Source organism: Ranitomeya variabilis, chromosome 2, assembly GCF_051348905.1.
Source record: "Ranitomeya variabilis isolate aRanVar5 chromosome 2, aRanVar5.hap1, whole genome shotgun sequence".
NCBI lineage: Eukaryota > Metazoa > Chordata > Amphibia > Anura > Dendrobatidae > Ranitomeya > Ranitomeya variabilis.
Window position 1 is genome coordinate 427732566 of NC_135233.1, and position 23349 is coordinate 427755914.

At 45.7% G+C, this 23349-nt stretch overlaps 2 protein-coding genes across 3 annotated transcripts in view; one reads left to right on the forward strand and one right to left on the reverse strand.

Annotated features, from left to right (window-relative positions):
* The first annotated feature begins 4598 nt into the window (after positions 1-4598).
* The window catches only part of CHST1 (carbohydrate sulfotransferase 1), a 62949-nt gene continuing 44198 nt past the window's right edge, over positions 4599-23349 (forward strand). Inside the window, exon 1 of one of the 2 annotated variants that reach the window (XM_077286939.1) lies at positions 4599-4676. The gene's annotated coding sequence lies outside the window, so the exon portion shown is untranslated. Of the gene's footprint in view, positions 4677-22808; positions 23165-23349 lie in introns of those variants that run through there. The other variant, XM_077286937.1, reaches the window with a different exon arrangement.
* LOC143806419 (transmembrane protein 263-B-like) overlaps positions 14004-23349 on the reverse strand; it is a 276680-nt gene continuing 267334 nt past the window's right edge. The window contains exon 4 of the mRNA XM_077286942.1: positions 14004-14346. Within this exon, the coding sequence (XP_077143057.1) occupies positions 14330-14346 (17 nt within the window). The 3' untranslated portion in view covers positions 14004-14329. The remainder of the gene's footprint in view (positions 14347-23349) is intronic.

The window sequence follows — 23349 nt, forward strand, 5'->3', positions numbered from 1 at the left end:
GGATAGGTAGGGTAGATCGTGAGATGGTAGGATAGGTAGGGTAGATCGTGAGATGGTAGGATAGGTAGGGTAGATCGTGAGATGGCAGGATTGGTAGGGTAGATGGTGAGATGGTAGGATAGATGTGAGATGGTAGGATAGATGGTGAGATGGTAGGATAGGTAGGGTAGATGGTGAGATGGTAGGGTAGATGGTGAGATGGTAGGGTAGATGGTGAGATGGTAGGATAGATGGTGAGATGGTAGGATAGGTAGGGTAGATGGTGAGATGGTAGGGTAGATGGTGAGATGGTAGGATAGGTAGGGTAGATGGTGAGATGGTAGGGTAGATGGTGAGATGGTAGGGTAGATGGTGAGATAGTTGGGTAGGATAGGTAGGGTAGATGGTGAGATGGTAGTGTGGGTAGGGTGGATAGCGTAGATAGGGGAGACGGTATAACGTCCCAAGACTCCCTGCCCGAGGTCGGATCTACAGTTTATCAATGCAGTTTAGAATTATGGCTACATCCGAAAGTAAGATCGGAAGACATAACACTGAGACGATAAACTATTAAATAAATCCTAAAAAAAAAAACACCTTGCAATACTGTATGTAGGATGTAAATAATGTTATACAGATTCTTACAAACGTGTCAAGGTGAGCATTGCAGACGCTCCGTGGATGGTAGGGCAGCACTGGGCGTAGTGTGGGTGGCCAACGACCAGGGCAAGAAAAGGATTTTCTGTCTCGCCGAGTCCCGTCCACCAGTCCATAAATGAACACCTTATCCACCATATGTATAGTAACTTCAGGAAAATACTGATGTAATTATAGCGGCCGCTTTATCTGTCCATTCCGGGAGACAGTAATCCATGTAGGAGTAGTTGTTGTCAAGTCCCTATTTGCTCACTTCATTATACTGTCTATGCAGAGCACAGCAGTCAATTGCTAACTATAGTCTGCTGTGCTCTGCATAGGCAGCACCAGGTGGGTACTCTGCACCGCTCTTGCTAGCTCGGATAATTTGACAGTGGTGGTGGTGTTGTGATTGTTTGAAATTTTGCATCCAGGAGCTTTGGCATCAGTTGACAACTTTCATCTGTGGTTCCAAAACATCCTGGTGTATGATATTAATCTCTTAAAAATTGTTCGTTGTTAGTTTGGGGGCAGAGATTAATGTGGACGTCTGGGCTGGGACAGGGGGTACGCAAAATAGACAGGGTGCAGCATATGTATTCTACTCAGAGAGTATTATCCCATGCTTGCCATTTTTCTTGGAATACCTTTGAGAAAAATGGGAGACTTCCCGGACCTCTGAAACAATGCACAGATCTCCCAGGACCTGCCAAATCCACCCAACATTTCCTGAAAGGCACATTCAGGGCGACATCTATTTCTATATTATACCTAAATCTCTGGGCAATCAACTGTTGGGAGAACTGTACAATTCTCCTACTCTGCCTCCGCAGGAGGAATGTGGTATTACACGGGCCTCCTGAAAGTAAATGGTGGTCCTGAGTCCTCCACAGAGGGCATCGGTCTTCGCAGCACTTTGTTCAGTTCGAGACGCTATTGTGATCTGATGGAAACTTGGATTCTTAGAAAATGGTTTGCCGAGAAGCAACAAGATGGGATTTGTAGAGAGACGAGCAAATCAATCTGTCTAATCTGCAAATCATTGATTAGCCATTAGTTGACATTGGATAAACTGATTTACCAAGTTACTCATTTTCGTTGAGTCAAAGCAAGAGCTCAGCAATTCAATGTGACCTTTGTAATCTATTCACTTGGAAATTGGTGGCTTTGGGTAGACGACAATTTTATCGAGATCTCTGAGAAATGTAATTGGTGAAGACGCACGGCTCAATTCCTTTCACAGTGATTCCTCATCGGTTTGGAGTCTGATTATTGGCAATAGAGGTATAGAAGACCCCGTGGAGCTGGTCTGCCCTCTGATGATTGTATCTACAGTCAGGTGCAGCCTGGCAAAAGTTTTATTTTTTCTTAAACTTTCAATAACCAGGGAACATTTCCTTGTGACACTTTTGTTTTTCCTCCCCCTGTTACTGGAACCATAAATTCTGTATTTTTCCGTCCCTATAGTCGTGGGCCCAGTTGTAGTTTTGAATCGCACCATTCACTTTACTGTATAATGTGCTGGAAAAAGGGAAAAAAGAATCCAAGTGTATTGCAATAAAAACAAAATACTGCCATGTTTTTTAATTGCTATTATGGCGTTTGTTGTTCTGTAACAATGACCAGACAATGATTCCCCAGGTCAGTACGATCCCGGCGACACCAAACTTGTCCAGTTATTTTATTTTTGTGGTGACATTTTTATTTTAATTTGTAACTTTTTAAATTGTGCTTATCTAGTTGTATACCCATACACAGCAGAGTGGAGAGGGGTATGTTCGACCTCCACTCCAGTCAGACAGAGCACTGCAAGACCCCATTTTTGGGATTGCTGAAGGTTTCAGTGGTTGGGCCCCTAGGTGATGTCACAGCTCACCTCCTCCTTCTGTGCAATGACTGATAACTCCTCTATATACAGTAGATAACACAGGATCCACTATTCACTATAGGTGATGTCACAGCTCCTCTCCTCCTCCTGTACAATGACTGATAACACCTCTATATACAGTAGATAACACAGGATCCACCAATCACAATAGGTGATGTCACAGCTCACCTCCTCCTCCTGTACATTGACTGATAACATCTCTATATACAGTAGATAACACAGGATCCACCATTCACAATAGGTGATGTCACAGCTCACCTCCTCCTGTACATTGACTGATAACATCTCTATATACAGTAGATAACACAGGATCCACCATTCACAATAGGTGATGTCACAGCTCACCTCCTCCTCCTGTGCAATGACTGATGACACCTCTATATACAGTAGATAACACAGGATCCACCATTCACAATAGGTGATGTCACAGCTCACCTCCTCCTCCTGTACAATGACTGATAACACCTCTATATACAGTAGATAACACAGGATCCACCATTCACAATAGGTGATGTCATAGCTCACCTCCTCCTCCTGTACAATGACCGATAACACCTCTATATACAGTAGATAACACAGGATCCATCATTCACAATAGGTGATGTCACAGCTCACCTCCTCCTGTACAATGACTGATAAATAATAATAATAATAATAACACCTCTATATACAGTAAATAACACAGGATCCACCATTCACAATAGGTGATGTCACAGCTCACCACCTCCTCCTGTACAATGACTGATAACACCTCTATATACAGTAGATAACACAGGATCCACCATTCACAATAGGTGATGTCATAGCTCACCTCCTCCTCCTGTACAATGACCGATAACACCTCTATATACAGTAGATAACACAGGATCCATCATTCACAATAGGTGATGTCACAGCTCACCTCCTCCTGTACAATGACTGATAAATAATAATAATAACACCTCTATATACAGTAAATAACACAGGATCCACCATTCACAATAGGTGATGTCATAGCTCACCACCTCCTCCTGTACAATGACTGATAACACCTCTATATACAGTAGATAACACAGGATCCACCATTCACAATAGGTGATGTCATAGCTCACCTCCTCCTCCTGTACAATGACTGATAACACCTCTATATACAGTAGATAACACAGGATCGACCATTCACAATAGATGTCACAGCTCACCTCCTCCTCCTGTACATTGACTGATAACATCTCTATATACAGTAGATAACACAGGATCCACCATTCACAATAGGTGATGTCACAGCTCACCTCCTCCTCCTCCTGTGCAATGACTGATGACACCTCTATATACAGTAGATAACACAGGATCCACCATTCACAATAGGTGATGTCACAGCTCACCTCCTCCTGATAACACGTCCATATACAGCTGATAACACACGATCCAGGACTAAAGCACACGGTGCACAGACTAGAAACACCGTTGTGTGAACAGGACCCTATCGGTCCAGGATGCCTTTATGATTCCTGACAACGTACGGATGACGATAGCGAGGATTATTTTGTAATGAGGGAAACAATTTCTCCAGGAAATATGCTTCTTATCCCAGCAAAATCCTGATAATGTAATTTTCCGTCTCGGGCAGCAGAACTCCGTGGAGATTTGCTGATTATTCATCAATAGGCGTCTCGCAAGCAGAAGAAATCTGAAGAACGCCGCACGGAAACTGCAAACAGGCGATGATTTATATTTAAATATAGAGACAAAAGTAATTATTCTGCGCTGACAGCCATTATGCAATGATTGGGTGTCTGCCCACCGGAGAAAAGGTGAGGGAAAAACACGGCTCCAAAATACAAGACATACACTGTGGTGAGCTGCAGGTCCCCCCCACTCCACCTCCAGGAACTTCTTTGTCCTCATGTACATATATATATATATATATACATACACTGTTCAATAAACTAAAGGGAACACTTACACAACACAGTGTATCTCCAAGTCAATCACACCTTTGAGAAAACAACCCGTCCAGTTATGAAGCAAAACTGATTGTGAATCAGTTTCTATTGCTGTTGTGCAAATGGTGCAGGTAGAAAGGATCGGCAATTAGCAAGAAACTACCTATGAAGCCGCCGGAACTACACGCCCCCGGAAGGATAGGTGAAACGCGCGTCGGGGTTTGATGCAGCAGGGAACACACGCCACATAGGTAATTTTTTGCTATTTATGCACTTTAGACTGGGTATATACTAGGCATGAAGCCAGTCTTTTGTATATTTTGATATAGGGATTGGGACGCAATCTTTATGGAGACTTAAGTGGTTGTATTATACAAATATATACTGTATGTCTGTCCATGAAGTATGGTTGTTTCTCCTGATTGAATATACTACCCGGTCATTTAATATATATTGAGTAATATGGAATATTCTGTGGCGGGTTTTTTACCTGCTGTTTTCTAGTTTGGATTGAGGCATCCATTACATACTTGAATGATTTTATGTATTTGTTATAAATAAGCTTTACTGATCTTTTATATACATTCCTTGTTCCGTGACTGGTTCTGGGTAGATGTGATATTTACGGAGTGTGACCCATGTTTTTGTCTAGGGTATTCTGAGGACTAATATGTATATACTATAAAGCAGTGGGTCTGCAGGGGGTGACCACAGACCATTTCTCTGTTCTCATCCTTTTTGGCTGCTGTTTTGGTCACTTTTGCATTTTGTCATTGCTCTCATCCCTAGAGGTACTGTACAGTAGCATGAGGTGGTGTCTACAACCCACAGAAGTTGCTCAGGTAGTGCAGCTCATCCAGGATGGTACATCAATGCGAGCTGTGGCAAGAAGGTTAGCTGTGTCTGTCAGCACAGTGTCCAAAGCATAGAGCAGATACCAGGAGACAGAACAGTGCACCAGGAGACGTGGAGGGGGCAGTAGGAGGGCAACAACCCAGCAGCAGGACCGCTACCTACTCCTTTGTGCAAGGAGGAACAGGAGGAGCAGTGCCAGAGCTTTTCAAAATAACCTCCAGTAGGCCACTAACATCCATGTGTCTGCTCAAATTGTCAGAGACAGACCCCATGAGGGTGGTATGAGGGCCCGATGTCTACAAATGGTAGTTGTGCTTACAGCTCAGTGCAGTGCGATTGCCATTTGCCACAAAACCAAGATTGGCAGATTTGACATTGGTGCCCTGTGCTCTTCACAAATGAAAGCAGGTTCACACTGAGCACATGTGACAGACGTGACAGAGTCTGGAAACGCCGTGGAGAGCGATCTGCTGCCTGCAACATCCCTCTGCATGACCGGATTGGCAGTGGGCCAGTAATGGTGTGGGGTGGCGTTTCTTTGGAGCCGCACAGCCCTCCATGTGCTCACCAGAGGTAGCCTGACTGCCATTAGGTACCGAGATGAGATCCTCAGACCCCTTGTGAGACCATATGCTGGTGCGGTTGGCCCTGGGTTCCTCCTAAAGCAGGACAATGTCAGACCTCATGTGGCTGGAGTGTGTCAGCAGTTCCTGCAAGATGAAGGCATTGAAGCTATGGACTGGCCCGCCCGTTCCCCAGACCTGAATCCGATTGAGCACATCTGGGACATCATGTCTCGCTCCATCCACCAACGTCACGTTGCACCACAGACTGTCCAGGAGTTGGATGCTTTAGTCCATGTCTGGGAGGAGATCCCTCAGGAGACCATCCGTCGCCTCATCAGGAGCATGCCCAGGCGTTGTACAGTAGGGAGGTCATACAGGCACGTGGAGGCCACACACACTACTGAGCATCATTTTCTTACGTTGAGGCTTTTCCACTGAAGTTGGATCAGCCTGTAATTTGATTTTCCACGTTGATTTTGAGCATCATTCCAGATCCAGACCTCCGTGGGATATTAGTTGTGATTTACATTGATATTTTTTTTTGTTTTATTGTTCTCAACACATTCCACTATGTAATGAATAAAGATTTACAACTGGAATATTTCATTCACTGATATCTAGGATGTGGGATTGTAGTGTTCCCTTTATTCTTTTGAGCAGTGTATATATTTTTAGCCCCTTAGGCTGTCTATAGCGGCAAAGTGTTTTATTCATTTTGTTCTAGTAACCGTCCTTCACGGACTCTCACACAGGACCAGTCTCTGTCTGCAGCTTCCTTTTGACTTTTCTCACATTATCTCTAGGGCACTAGTGTATATTCATTTATTTCTTTAATAAGTCTTAATAATAACCACTCATTTATATGGACTCATGCACATATGTACATATTTTTTCGTGAGTTAAATATAAAACAGTGCAGTATATGGCGACACTATGGAATGTGCAGAGACCCACAACAAGGACCTTATTTTCCCTACAGTCGTGGAAAAGCATCCTCTGTGGTATGGATGATGCAAATATCGCCCTCATGTGCCGAACGTCTCCGGGCCGCTCCTTCATGCATATTTGCCAAATGAATCATTTACCAGGACTGTCCCGATTTTTCAGAAATGGACCAGGCAAGTTTACTGAAAGGGGCAAGATTTAAGCAGACCTTGACCACAATCATTTCCGAGCAGGATGAGATGCGATCCCTAAACTGCCAACTCTAATGCTAGTTGCCCCTTTTACAGACCAGGTTTGCAGGTTTTATGCCCCCAGCATATGTGATAGGACCCCCAAGGATGAAACACCCCAGCATCGCCGACTAGAAACCTTCCAGAAGAGCCGATTTCCAGACATTTCAGGAGGTATCAGGAAAATTACCGGTAGCAACTTTTGCAGGAGTTCAGGAAATCTTCAATCTTTCTGGGAGGGAAGAGTTGACCACTATGAAAAAGTATTCCTAACAGCAAGAAATAAAAGGATTATCTATTGCTGTAAATCTGCTGGTCCACTGTGTCCTAACCTCTCCCCAAAAAAATGGCTGCAAAAATTGAGCCTTTATATGCAAGAGGTTTTGATGACAACCTTGGATGCTTTGCACAGAAAAGTGCTGCTTCTGTTCTATCTATTTATCTATCTATTTATTTATCATCTATCTATTATCTATTTATCCATTATCTAAATATTATCTATAATATATATCTATCCATCATCTATCTACTTTCTATTATTTATCTATATATTATTTATCATCTATCTGTCATCTATCTATCCATCCATCCTCCATGTCTTGACCATTGTGCATTGTCTGCTTTTCCGTCATCTTTGGCCCGGTTCTCGGGATTAGATACGGGTCCCGGCTGCGGAGATGTAGGCTCTGGAGCGTGCAGTTGCTGGCAGTGCACAGACATACGCCAGCGCTGGTGCCTGTTGCTTTACCCTTCTCAGACGTCCGTGATACTTTGCAGCGTGTTCCCTGCTGAGCTGAAACTGACGGGAATTACCATATGTAAGCCGGCCGGTCATGCTCCAGTCGCATCAGTTGAGCTGGTAAAGGATGGCTCGCTCTATAACACTGGCTAATAACGGTAAGAAAAAACCCAAGACTCTATGTAGAGGAGCTATGGTCACTCCACCATGAGACCCTCAGCGCCCAACCCTAATATTCCAGACACAAGGACCACATCGGACTCTGAGATTCCAAATCCTAGAAATAGCAATGGAATAGACATCCAAAAAGTCCTCCTTCATAGGAGTAGAAATGGAAAAGCCACCAATAATACCGTATGACTGAGGGGCCCACCCAAAGAAATGGCTCCAAAGACCATCCTCACATAGGTTTTTGTCTTGCCACAAGTTTGCGGGTCGTACTGGCCCAGTTACCACTCCATATATCTCTTTCCAGTAGTGGCATAAGAGTTCTGTGCTCTACAAATCCATGTTTATCATCTGTCTGTAGGCTGCTTGGAAAAAGTGTAATACAGCCCCCCACCATACCAGAATGGGAGCTACGTACTAAAACTGTCATTGAAAAAAAAGGTACCGTATCTTAGTTAATGGGGACAATAAAAAAAACAAAAGTGAAAAATTAAAATTTTCCATTTTGGGTTGGTTTTAAGGATGAGGTGACTCTACCAATATTGCTCCAGTCTACACAGCAAAGTCAAAGGGTATGTGCACACGTCAGGATTTCTTGCAGAAATTTTCCTGACAAAAACCGGACATTTCTGCCAGAAATCCGCATGCGTTTTTGACACGGTTTTTGTGCGTTTTTTTCCAAATGCATAGAATTGCGGGAAAAACACGGAAAATCCACAAAATTAATGAACATGCTGCTTTTTTTTACCGCGATGCGTTTTTTTCGCGGAAAAAACGCACCATGTGCACAAAACATGCAGAATGCATTCTAAATGATAGGATGTATAATGTATGCGTTTTTAATGAGTATTTATAGCGTTTTTATCGCGAAAAAACCTGAACGTGTGCACATACCCAAAAAGCGTGATGCAGAAAAAAACAGGATTCTTCAACTTGTTGCTTGAAAATTTCAAATTTTTTAATACTTTTTTTTTCAACCTGTGCACAAAATCTTCCCTATAAACGCTTTAACTGGGCTTCATATTATACCACAATGCTAAAGTATTGTCATCTATAGTTCAAATGATCAATAGGCTGCAGGTTAAAGTGCCCTGGAGGAGTGCAAATAAAATAAAAAGCATCGCATGTGCCCAAAATGAGAGCAATGAAAATGACCCCAGAGCTCGATCAACGAGAAAAAAAAAAAATTACGTGTCTCCGAAAAGTTCAGATTTTTTTTTAACTACTAAAATGTAAAGTAAACCTGTGCATACAGATATATATATATATATATGTACGTGTGTATATATATATACACATCACTCACATGTTCCGCTCTGCTTTTCGTCGTTGCCGTATGACCTGGGAGAAGTCAGGTTTTTTCCCCCCCAAGTCTCAGACAACAAAGTTCGACTGGGCATAAAGAGGTGATTATTTCTCTTCTGCAGGTTGTCAGTTCTGGTTACTTGCATGTTTGGACCTGGGGCACAAGGGTCCGGTGTGTACGAGGCTACAGACCGCGGCTTTGTGGGGGACGGGAGCCGCCAGCAGCAGAGCCGGCACTGGTTTGTGCTGATTCATAGGGATATGGCCCTGATCAGAGCACGGCCTTCTCCATCTGCAAACACTGTGCCCCATTGTATACCTGCTGCCCCACATCGGCTCTGGGGAGAGAGAGAGAATACCTGCAATTGTCAAAAAGTCTAGAACGTCACTGGAAAAACCACGGACACAGATCGCATGGGGCTTGAGGCCTAAGCTGTTTGGGTGATCTTAAAGGGGTTGTCCACAACCTAAATATTGATGGCCTATTCTTAGGAGAGTTCATTAATATCAGATCGGTAAGGGTATGTGTCCACGTTCAGGATTTGGTCAGGATTTTCCATCAGTATTTGTAAGCCAAAAACAGGAGTGGAACAATTAGAGGAAAAGTATAATAGAAACATATGCTCCACTTTTGCATTTATCACCCACTCCTGGTTTTGGCTTACAAATACTGATGAAAAATCCTGACCAAATCCTGATGCAATCCTGAACGTGGACACATACCCTAAGAGTCCCAAACCCGCCACTCCAAAAATGAGCTGTTTACAGGTCCCGCTGCAGCCGACACAGCACTGCTCCATACTCTGCATAGTGGCCGCTCTCAGTACTGCAGCCGAGCTCCTATTGAAGTGATTGGATAAGGATAAGTCATCAATATAGAAGTCCCGACCAACCACTCTAAAGCTGGCCATGCACATTGGAGCCGTCGGAAGGACAGCTATCCCTCCCGACCCCACATACACATGGACTCCCAACTCGAACGACTGTGCATCTTCTCTGAGATTGAAATGATCGAAATGAAATTCAACTGCCAGATCGTTCTATACCATCGATCAGATGCCAGGAGCTGGAACAGCCGTAGCCTGATATTTTATAGTGGCCGTTCTTAGTACTGCAGCTCAGATCACATTCATTTCAATAGGAGCCGAGCTGCAGTACTGAGAGTGGCCATGAGGCAGTGATAGGCGCTGTGTTGTCCCGGCTCAGCACACCGTTTACTTCCAGCCGCCGCGGAGCTGCAAATTTCTGATCTGTCGTGTGTAGGATGTTGGTCCCTCACCAATCTGATATTAGATATAGGGCTATATAACACCTGGACAACCCCTTTAAGCACTGTATGGTTATTTTTGCGCCATACACGGATCATGGAGGTCCAAGCACACAACAGCGAAGAAAAAGCTTGCTAAACTGTGAATGGGTCCCCCTTGGTACGGAAATGGTTAATCAGAATGTATCCGTGTGTTGTAACTTCTGGAGGTTCGATACATTCTCAATTGTTTTGTGTCATTCGTTAGTGAATTTGTTGTTATTTGCTCAATGTCTCCACCGACTGCGACTCTTCTGATAACTGCGACTGTTTCTTTCTAATCCTTTGATTTCTTGGCGTTGCTCCGAGACGAGGCATTGATCGTGAGTCTATCAATACGTCTGGCTTTGTGAAAAACAAAAAGCGCGCACCTTTCGGTTTACTTTTACCTGGCATTTCAAATAAAAGCAACATTAGGAAAACACAAAGTAATTGCCCCCCTTTTTTAGAGTCTGTATAATGAAGTGTAAGCCGCCAGCTATTGGTGACAACGACTCGCTGTTTATTGCGCTCGGTGCCGGCATCTTGGCTGCTCTTTAGCTCGGCTCTATTACAGCGCAGCAATGATCCGCGGATCCAGCTTAGCTGCGCTGCATAATGTGAGTCTAGATTACTTTGAAATCCATCTGCTGGTTGGAAGCTCTGGCTATTGCTCAGTGCTTTACACTGCAGCACTGATTTCTACTGCTGTGTCCAACCTAACTATTGCTACATTATCTAAGTAATGGATTCACAATAAAAAAAAATAATGTAGCAACTTTGCAATCAATCTTATTTCAAAACACCCTACCGATGTTTGTGCACGGCTCCTATGCAGTCCTATGTACAGGAGGTTAATGCAGCTGCTGTTCTGTGGTTTCTTTTGTAGGGTCTAATCCTACAGAGATGTATTACTTCCCTTCAAACCTGCTCCTGAGAATTGTTAAGGCAACTGTGACTAGGGAATATCAGCATTATTTGCATATGATATAATATTTTCCAGAGTTGTCCCTGATTTCTTGAATGTTCTCCAAGAAATATATGCTTGCACAGTCATGGCAGAGAAAGAGAGGGAAGATGACACAGAGAAAATGAAGGAGATATGATGGGGAACAGCTTAAAAGGAAATGACCTCTGAGCTCAGAGCTTGCAGCATCACAGCAAATGCCCCTGAGCTGGGAATGTGCAGCCTCACAGGGAATGAAAACTGGGCTAAGAGCTTGCAGCTTAACAGGGAATGTCTACTGAGCCCAGAGCTTGCAGCTTCACAGGGAATGCTCACTGAGGACAGAGCTTGCAGCTTCACAGGGAATGCTTGCTGAGGACAGAGCTTGCAGCTTCACAGGGAATGCTCTGAGGACAAAGCTTGCAGCTTCACAGCAAATGCCCCTGAGCTGAGACTGTGCAGCTTCACAGGGAATGAAAATTGGGCTGAGAGGTTGCAGCTTAACAGAGAATGTCTACTGAGCCCAGAGCTTGCAGATTCACAGGGAATGCTCACTGATGACAGAGCTTGCAGCTTCACAGGGAATGCTCACTGAGGACAGAGCTTGCCGCTTCACAGGGAATGCTCACTGAGGACAGAGCTTGCAGCTTTACAGGGAATGCTCACTGAGGACAGAGCTTGCAGCTTCACAGGGAATGCTCACTGAGGACAGAGCTTGCAGCTTCACAGGGAATGCTCACTGAGGACAGAGCTTGCAGCTTTACAGGGAATGCTCACTGAGGACAGAGCTTGCAGCTTCACAGGGAATGCTCACTGAGGACAGAGCTTGCAGCTTCACAGGGAATGCTCACTGAGGACAGAGCTTGCAGCTTGACAGGGAATGCTCACTGAGGACAGAGCTTGCAGCTTGACAGGGAATGCTCACTGAGGACAGAGCTTGCCACTTCACAGGGAATGCTCACTGATGACAGAGCTTGCAGCTTCACAGGGAATGCTCACTGAGGACAGAGCTTGCCGCTTCACAGGGAATGCTCACTGAGGACAGAGCTTGCAGCTTTACAGGGAATGCTCACTGAGGACAGAGCTTGCAGCTTCACAGGGAATGCTCACTGAGGACAGAGCTTGCAGCTTCACAGGGAATGCTCACTGAGGACAGAGCTTGCAGCTTTACAGGGAATGCTCACTGAGGACAGAGCTTGCAGCTTCACAGGGAATGCTCACTGAGGACAGAGCTTGCAGCTTGACAGGGAATGCTCACTGAGGACAGAGCTTGCAGCTTGACAGGGAATGCTCACTGAGGACAGAGCTTGCAGCTTGACAGGGAATGCTCACTGAGGACAGAGCTTGCCACTTCACAGGGAATGCTCACTGAGCACAGAGCTTGCCACTTCACAGGGAATGCTCACTGAGGACAGAGCTTGCCACTTCACAGGGAATGCTCACTGAGGACAGAGCTTGTCACTTCACAGGGAATGCTCACTGAGGACAGAGCTTGTCACTTCACAGGGAATGTTCACTGAGGACAGAGCTTGCCACGTCACAGGGAATGCTCACTGAGGACAGAGCTTGCAGCTTCACAGGGAATGCTCACTGAAGACAGAGCTTGTAGCTTCACAACAAATGCCCCTGAGCTGAGACTGTGCAGCCTCACAGGGAATGAAAACTGGACTAAGAGCTTGCAGCTTCACAGGGAATGTCTACTGAGCCCAGAGCTTGCAGCTTCACAGGGAATGCTCACTAAGGGTATGTGCACACGATGCGGAAAACGCTGCGGATCCGCAGCAGTTTCCCATGAGTTTACATTACAATGTAAACCTATGGGAAACAAAAAACGCTGTGCAAATGCTGTGGAAAAAACCACGTGGAAACGCAGCGGTTTACATTCCGCAGCATGTCAATTTCTGCAGATTCTGCAGCGGTTTTACACCTGTTCCTATAGGAAACCGCAGTCGTAAAACCGCAGTGAAATCCGCAGAAAAACTGCTGTAAATCCGTGATAAATCTGCAGCAAAAACGCAGCGTTTTTGCCCTGCAGATTTATCAAATCCGCTGCGGAAAAACCCACAGTGGACCAGTTTACATGTGCACATAGCCTAAGCTGAGAGCTTGCATCTTCACAAGGAAAGTCTACTGAGCCCAGAGCCTGCAGCTTCACATACAATGTTCACTGAGGATAGAGCTTGCGTCTTCACAGGGAATACTCACTAAGCTGAGATCTTGCATCTTCACAGGGAAAGTCTACTGAGCCCAGAGCCTGAGGCTTCACATGGAATGCTTTGCTGAGGTCATAGCTTGCAGCTTCATAAGGAATGCCCCCTGAGCTCAGAGTGCAGTTTCACACAGCATGCTCACTGAGCTTAGAGCTTGCAGCCTCACAGGGCATGCCAATTAAGGTCAGAGTACAGCTTCATAGGGAATGCCCATTGAGGTCACAGTGTGCAGTTTCACGGGGAATGCTCAATGAGCTCAGAACTTGCAGCTTTGCAGGGAATACTCACTGAACTTAGAGCTTGCATCAGCATAGGGCATGTCCATTGAGATGAAAGTACAGCTTAACGGGGAATGCCCATTGTGTTTAGAGTATGCAGCTTCACAGGAAATGTTCACAGAGTTCGGAGCTTGCAGCTTATTTATTTATTTTACTCATTTATATAGCATCATTAATTCCACAGCACTTTACAGAGAATGATCACTGAGTTCAGAGTGTGCAGCTTCACAGGGAATGCTCACTGAGCCAAAAACTTGCAGCTTCACAGGGAATGCCCTCTCTGCTCAGAATTTGCAGTTTCATAGGGAATGCCATCTGAGCTCAGAGCTTGCAGCTCCACAAGCAAAGTGTAAATTGAGTCTTCACATGCAGCGATTTCATAGAAAGCAGGACTCTGAAATGAAAAAAATCAGTCAACAGCACCATGCAACCTGAATCTCTTTGGGTTTACACATGTATGTAAAAAAAAAAAAAAAGTTCCCTAGTGTTTAGACTTTTGGAGACCTTACTCTTCAAACATTTGGAAAACAGCAGTAAATGGGACAAAATGAAGAAGAAGAAAAAAACAAACAATACACAGCTGCAGTGCTGATGCTCTAGTGGTCCCTGCCACACTTTGTTTACTTCGCTGCAACGATGATATACATGGATGTGACCACTGCAGCCAATCACTGGCCTTAGAAGTACAGAACAAGACTGCTGGAGTTCACTGACTCTTTGTATTGGTCACATGATAGTTACGGAAAAGGAAAAAAAAATAGTGATGAGGCCCACTAGAGCATCAGCTCTGCAGCAGCAAAGAATGTTATTTTATCCTTTTTCTTCAGCTGTTACATAATATTTTTTTACCTGAACATCCCAGCAGTTCACAAAACAATGGTCATCGTTCCCACACGTGTTCCTTCCCATCAGTTCACTTGCACTTAGAAGTACGGAGTTACATGATAACCCAATTATCCGTGCAGCCATTGGAGAAGAGCAGTTTATAAAGGGGAATATTTAAGAGATACATTTTGCTAATGGAAGAAACATATTTAATAAATGTGTCCCTCCAAGGACCGGAGAATATTAATGACCGTGCCGTGCTTAATGGATTACTCCCTTCAAGGAATGGGGTATATTAATGGATGTGACATGTTTAACGGATTAGTTCCTCATAGGAGCAAAATATATTAATGGCAATGACATGTTTAACTGATTATTATCTCTAAGGAGTAGAATGCGGTGGCAACAGAACCGCCGCCTGCCGACGTGACTGCCCAGGACATGATGGCTCCTCTCTATAGACGGCTGTCAGCGCACAGATGCTCGTTCACAGACCCCAGGATTCGACACAACTTCTTCTACAAGATCTGTAAAACGGTCTGCAAATAGATCTCATGCAATATTCAGATTCGCCTCGCCGTTCAGGTGAAGTAGAGAGAACTTACTTGGGTCTCTCATCCCTCACAGTAACATGAAAGTAATGGGGATGTGTGAAATTACTAAAAAAAAGTCCATAAATAGCGCCCCTCTTTTCCACAGGCGGTGCCCGGTATTGCAGCTCTTCTCTATTGATTTGAATGGGGAGAAGCTGCAATACCATACGTAGCCCGCTGACGAGAGTGGCGCTGTTTCTGGAAGAAAGCAAGGAATTTATTTGTAGTAATGTCGAACATCTTCCTTTTTACTTATTGAGGTTGGAAAATTTCTCATAAAAAAAAATTCAATTTCCTGTTAAGATCCTTATATTTGCACCTAATTTACCCTGGCAACTATTATGATGTTCTGCAGCAGCTGGTGTATTATCAGGTTCTGCAGAAGCTGAGGTGTATGATGAGGTTCTGCAGCAGCTGGGGTGTTTACTAGGAGGTTCTGCAGCAGCTGAGGTATATGATGAGGTTCTGCAGCAGCTGAGGCGTATGATGAGGTTCTGCAGCAGCTGAGGTGTATGATGAGGTTCTGCAGCAGATCAGGTGTATTATGAGGTTCTGCAGCAGCTGAGGTGTTTTATGAGGTTCTGCAGCAGCTGAGGTGTATTATGTTCTACAGCAGCTGAGGTGTATGATGAGATTCTGCAGCAGCTGGGGTGTTTACTATGAGGTTCTGCAGCAGCTGAGTTGTATTATGAGGTTGTGCAGCAGCAGAGGTGTATCATGAGGTTCTGCAGCAGCTGAGGTGTATTATGACATTCTGCAGCAGCTGGTGTATTATGAGGTTCTGCAGCAGCTGGGGTGTGTACTTAGATGTTCTGCAGCAGCTAAGGTGTATTCTGAGGTTCCGCAGCAGTTGAGGTGTATTATGAGGTTCTGCAGCAGCTGAGTTCAGAGCAGTGCACTGACGTCTTGCAGGTATTGACGGGTGGATATTTCTGTTCCTCCAGGACAGACAGATATTATATTATCATGAGTGGGCCGCCATGCTGCCCCCGCCTCGGCTGATATCTCTGCCCCCGCCTCTGCTGATATCGCTGCCCTCATACATTCTCGTTAATAATCAGACACAAATATCTCCGGGCTCATTATTTATAGGGAGTAATCAATGCTTAATAATGTGTCTGTGCCAAACTACCTGACCTGTAATAAAGGGAGAATATATTCATCAAGATGAGATTAAAGAGCTGCGGGGAAGAGGATGACGCCGACCACGGGGACGATCATGACCCTTCTGTCTGCATAAATAGTAATGAACGTTATTGCTGCGCTCTAGTTATTATTTACCATGAACAGCGCCACACATCTATTTGTGGCTGTGACCGGTACTGCGGCTCTGAGCAACTCGGTCCTATTCAAGTGAATGAGACTGAGCTGCTAAAAAGTAACGAGTCTCAGAAAATGTCCACGAAGCAATATAAACAAAACTGTACAAGTTTGGTGTCGCCGTAATCGTACCGACCTGGAGAATTATGTTTCCAGATTATTTTTTTACCGCACAATGAACAATAATGAAACAAACCTCAAAAAACAATGGCAGCATTGCACGTTTTTCATCATTATTTGAGTCTTTTTCTCTTTTTTTTTTTTGTACATTAATGGAAAACAAAAACCGCTGTGCCCACTATCCTTTTTTTCTCAGGCAAATCCGCGCGGATTTGCCTGCAGAAAAAAAGAAGTACCATGTCACTTCTTTCTGCGGATTCAGCTCCTGTTTTCAACAGGCACCAATAGGAAAGTGCTGTTGAAAACCCGCAGAGGAATCCGCAGAAGAAACTGCAGGAAAATCAGCAGTGCAGTTTTGCACTGCGGGTTTTCCAAATCAGGACCTGAAAAAAAAAGGATAAAAAAAGGATCAAAAAAGGATCAAAAAAAGGATCGTGTGAACATAGCCTAAATCTCCCTTTTCCCATTCTGTGAACAATAAATGACCCCTATCTGGGAGCAGTTTTTTTGCTTAGTAAATATTCCTGTATTTGGGGGCTCAGCAGTGGCGGAGGTCTTCTGTGGTCCCATACAGGGGTACGAGTGTAGTGGGTTCCTTTATGAGATGACCTGATATTTGGGGGCCCTGTTGGACATTTTGCATTGGGGTCCACAAGCCTCAGGTTACACCACTGGTCTCCTCTAGAGGCACAATTTGCTTCCTGTGCTGGGACACTTGGGGGTCCTCACTTATTTGCCCCTTTAAATCTGACGCCCCTTTTAGAAGGTGACTTTATCCTCCTTCTGCTTCAATATTGAAATTGCCCATAATTGTTTATCCAGACTGTGTGCAGCGAGGAGAGATAGGGGGCGGTGTACACAGCGATCCCCCCGCGAGCTCTGGTGGACGAGATAGACAGCCCACCGATCCCGCGCAGGCAGCTGTCCGACCGTCACGCAGATAAGGCCGGATCGTGTCAGTAACTTCATAAACTCGACCGTCACCTTCTTCAGCTGCATTATCAATTCTGCTCTGGAAAGAAAAAAAAAACGTATCCGATGGAATGTATAAAATGTCAGCGCCATCATAGGTTCTCATTAACCCCTGCATTACCAGCGTTCATTTTTGCGCTCCTCTCCAAGAAGCGTAAGGCTACGTTCACACTAGCGTTGTGCGCCGCTGCGTCGGCGACGCAACGCACAACGCACGCAAAAACGCGTCAAAACGCACGCAAAAACGCTGCGTTTTGCGACGCATGCGTCGGTTTTTGCCGAAAATCGGACGCAAGAAAAATGCAACTTGTTGCGTTTTCTTGGTCCGACGCTTGCGGCAAAAAAGACGCATGTGTCGCACAACGCAACAAAAAAAAAACGCATGCGTCCCCCATGTTAAGTATAGGGGCGCATGACGCATGCGTCGCCGCTGCGTCGCCGACGCAAACCCAACGCACATTAGCTTAACGCTAATGTGAACGTAGCCTAACTTTGTATTCATTTTACCACCAACATTGACGGCTTTGTTTGTTTATTTGTTTGCAGTTTTGTATGACAACGTTCATTTCATCATCATAAAACAATCTAAGAAAAAATAAGAAACAAAGTTTCAAGTGCAGTGAAATGGCAGAGGGTGTGATACAATGTTCAGCCTGTGGTAAAAATGACCCTCAGGGTATGTGCACACGGTCAGGAAACGCTGCTTGTTTGACGCTGCGCAGAGCTGCAGCGTCAAACAAGCAGCGTCCAGATGTTCCAGCATAGTGGAGGGGATTTTATGAAATCCCGTCTCCACTATGCGTGGAAACCCGCACGCGGCGGCCCTGCGACTCCGGACATGCTGCGCGTCTTTTCAGATCGCAGCATGTCCGTACACCTTGCGGGGACGCAGCGTCCCCGCAAGGCATATCACAGGGCCCTATGGGAGCGAGCGATCATCCCGGATGTGAAGAGTTAACACATCCGGCATGATCGCGTCCCAGAAAGGGGGCGGGGCTTAGCGCCGAGCGGCTTCGCCGCTGCGGCGATACCGCCGGCCATCCTGACAGTGGAAACATACCCTCATGTGATTCTTCAGGTCAGTACATTTGAGGCGATGACAAAGTTTTGTGGTTTTGTTCTTTTTTTTTCAAATTGGTTAATAAAAAAAAAATCTACATTTTGTAAAAAAAAAAAAATATATACATATATATATTTGTTTTTGTGTCACCATTTTTAAGATCAGTAACTTTTTTTTATTTTTTTCAGATGGAGTTGTGTGAATTTTTTTTTTTCTTTTTTGGTGAGAAGACGTTTTTATTGTTACTGATTTGAGGTACATAGAATGTTTTGATCACTTTTTACTTAATGTTGTTGGTTAAGTGCAGAGAAAAGCAACAATTCTGGCTTCTTTTTTTTTGCTTGACCACATTTTGCGCACGGAGCAAACGGCTTTACACTGTAATATACCTTTATGGATGCGGCGATGCTGAATGTTTTACTTTTCTCATTTTCTTAATGTCTATTTTTAAAGGGAGAAAAAGAATAAAATTCAAATTTGTAAAGTTGTTCTTGCTCTTTTTTTAATATATTTTTTTGCACTTTCCTTTTTTTTTTTTTTTTTAAGTTGTTTTGAACTTGTGATCATTTGATCCCTTGTTATATGTAATAGAATCGCGCTCCTGGACTTTACAGGAAGACCAACATGACACCCCATAATCACCCACATGGTACCCTGTAATCACCTATACGGTACCCTGTAATCACCTCCACGGTACCCGTAATTGCCCACACGGTACCCCGTAATCGCCCCCACTGTACCCCGTAATCGCACACACGGTACCCCGTAATTACTCACATAGTACCCTGTAATCACCTCCACGGTACCCCGTAACCACCTCCACGTACCCTATAATCACCCACACGTACTCCGTAATCACCCACACAGTACCCCATAATCACCCACATAGTACCCTGTGATTACTCACACATTACCCCATAATCACCCACGCGGTACCCTGTAATTCGTCTACTCTGTTCAGACTGCTGCATAATGTCCTGCTGCATTGCAATAACTGTTTCTCTTGCTCCAGAGCTGGATTCACAGCTCCCTAATCCTATATAATGATGGTGATGCGACTTCCTATTAAAGGGAACCTGTCACCCCCCCCAGGCATTTCAAACTAAAAGAGCCACCTTGTCTAGCAGTAATGCTGCATTCTGACAAGGTGGCTCTTTTAGTTCTGGGTGCTGTAACTAGAGAAATAATCCGCTTTTTAATTTGTCAGAAATACCTTTCCTTCAGTCCTGGAGGCCGGCCTTTCCCCCCTGCTGCAGACGCCACACAGCCGTCACTCACATCTTCTTGGCGCCGGGCGCCTCCTCCTCAGTGCTGTTTTGAAATCAGCCGGCGCCTGCGCTCTTATCCCCTGCCTGGTGCAGGCGCAGTGAGCGCTGCCCGTCTTTCCTCATATGCAGCCCAGCTGACTGTGCCTGTGCGGACGCCCTGCCTGTGAATCCCAGCCCCGCAGTGTGAATAAATCATAAGTTACTGCGGGGCTGGGATTCACAGGCAGGGCGGCCGCGCAGGCGCAGTCAGCTAGACTGCATATGAGGACAGACGGCCAGCGCTCACTGCGCCTGCACCAGGCAGGGGATAAGAGCACAGGCCCCGGCTCATTTCAAAACAGCGATGAGGAGGCGGCGCCCGGCGCCAAGAAGACTTGAGTGACGGCTGTGTGGCGTCTGCAGCAGGGGGGAAACGCCGGCCTACTTGACTGAAGATAAGGTACTTCTGACAAATTATAAAACGGATTATTTCTCTAGTTACAGCACCCAGAACTAAAAGACCCACCTTGTCAGAATGCAGCATTACTGCCGCACAAGGTGGCTCTTTTAGTTTGAAACGACTGGGGGGGGGGGGGGGGTGACAGGTTCCCTTTAAAGATCTTACTGTTAATTGTTTTGTCCCACACGAGGGCTGGATTCACATCTACACTGTCCAGTACTGATGTATAATGTCCTCTGTGTTGTTACTTTCTGTAGCTACTAAATCACTCCAGTACTGGTCTGCAATCACAGCTACAATGTTCAGTACTGTTGTACAATACCCTCTGAACATCTGCTACATAGAAAGAGGAGAGCTGTAATCTTTCATGGCTGTATATGGGAGATATCCTAGCAGTTGATCTCCACTCACTAGCTCAGACACGACTGAAAAGTAGAGATGGGCCCTCGGGAGGGGAGAATTGTCTTTGCCCCGTCATCCCTTGGGTGTGATGTCACCATTTAAGTGGTAACCTTTTAATTTGTGTGCCGTGTTCCCCCTACAGCTAATTCTAACAATAGATTAGCACAGTGATTACAATGTATCCCTGAAGAGACCTCCAGCGATGAGTGGTAACATTTTGGGAAACCTAATAGCAAGAGTTTGATTTTACCTGCAGTGCCCCCACAGGAGGACTGGAGTATTACACAATGTACATTGAAATCAGTGGTGTGTCTGCATCATGTATGGACAGGTCAGGTCCTCCAGGATGGGAGACATTCTTCGTGGATACTTTACCTTCTGGACGATGAGTGCGGATCTAAACCAAACTGAGGGAAGCATTAGGACACGGTGGCGCACTTGTAATTTTGGGTATTTTCCCAATTATTGCCAACCACAAAATTAAATTTTGGAAGTGGTGGCGCAGGCACTGTCATCTCTACTCGCATCCATAGACGGGCACACGTCAGCTCCGGATCGGGGTCACGACGATTTGCGTTCCTTCAAGCCGAATGATAACAAATCCACATCAAATGCAGAAATAAAGCCAGAGCCTACGGTGATCAGGAGAAGACTGACAGATGTGTAAGGAGATCAGACAATGCCGAACATACAAGCGGAGTGAGTGCGAGCGCAGGGTTATGTCCCCGCTGCACGGAGCCTGCGGCTACCGGAGCACGCAGGGACCTCAGCCACGAAACTCGCTATTTAAAAGGGCAAGCTTCCTCCGAGGCACAGAACCGCTGGAAAGAGCAGCACTAAGTACAGGAACGTAGAGCGCGTCAACGGGAACCGGCGCAGGAGAAGCCGGAGACCTCCTAGACCACCAGTGTCCACCGAAGAGGAAATGATCTGGACCATGTTCTTCTCCGGGATCCTTCTATTAACCCAATATCTCATGGCGTTTCCTCATGTTTTCCTTGGTCCTCCATATATTGACCCCCACTCCATTCACTGTCTATAAGGGTGGTGGTCACACAGGTGCATCCACTATCATTCCCATAGAAGTGAATGGAGCTGTGGTCACACATTCGCATTGCTGCTACATTAACACAGGATTTTGGGACCCCCTGCTCTCGGAATTAGTGGGGATCCCGGCCGTGTGATGCTGTTTGTGAATATCCCCTTAAAGGTGATGTCCTTGGCTCCAATGTATCTAGGACCCCAAACTATTGTTCATAATTTATGACCCCCTTCACACATTGGGGGTCCCGCTGTGATTGCACCCCTGTTCTTTTATATTTTTGACCACCTTTCCGGCATTGACCGTTGCCTATCCTGACCTCGGCCCCTCTGACTATTGTCTCATCCTCGCTGGACACCTTTAATCATCAGTCGGGGCAAACACCACCTGGAGACTTTATACTCTTGAAGTTGGGGGTAAAGCATGACGCCTGTGTGCCGTCAAGTAACGTGAACCCCCAGTGCCAAATCTCCAGTGGGGCCACCAACCATGGCAGTTCTGGGCCAAAGGAACCTGCAGGGCCCCTATTGTAGGTACACCCCTGGTCGTATGATTTCTGCGGAGGTCTGTCTTCCTACTGGAAAGGTTTTGAGGGTTTTTTTGGACAAGAGTTTTCTTCCTTCTGGAGGAGAGCTAATTTGCATAGTTTTTTCCCCATGGAGCATTTCCAGGGTCTCCTCAGTGAGAATCCTCCCATCCCTCCTTTTCCCACTTTCGCACATCTCGGCTCCTCGCCATCCTCCATGTGACACTTTCTTGCATCCCTCCTCCTTCCCTTCCTTCTCTCCCCTCTCTGATGCCTGCTGCTCCCTCCCCTCTCGCTGCCTCCTGTCTCCTTCCCTCTCAGCTGCTGCTGCTGGAACATCTCAGTGCATAGACACTGCAGAGATCTGTGCTGCTGCATCTGTCCGCTCCTGTGGCCCCATCGCTAGCCCCCCTGTGGATACCAGGAGCCACACTGGAGGAGGGGGTCTCACTGAGTGACACCTGCCTGGAGCATGATACCCCCCACATATAAAGCCAGAGAGGATGGAGCAGACGAGGGTCACAGGATGGGGGTCCGGCGCTGACCATGGTGGAAAAAACGCCAAGAAGCTTCTACGCGCTTCTCTGCAGGCTCAGTAAGGACCCTCGGTGCGGTCCCCCGGCATCCTGCAGCACAGCCTGGAAGGTGAGGACTGCAGCCATCACATCCTGGGTGGGACATGGGGACACAACTGGGGGCCTCAGGGGTCCCTAGGGCCAACCACAGAAAAGGGAAATGTCAGGATGCAACAAGGTGACAATGAGCAGAAAAAGCAAAGAATTTGGAGAATAATGAGCGACAGCTGGAAACGGCGGAGGATTCACTGCGAA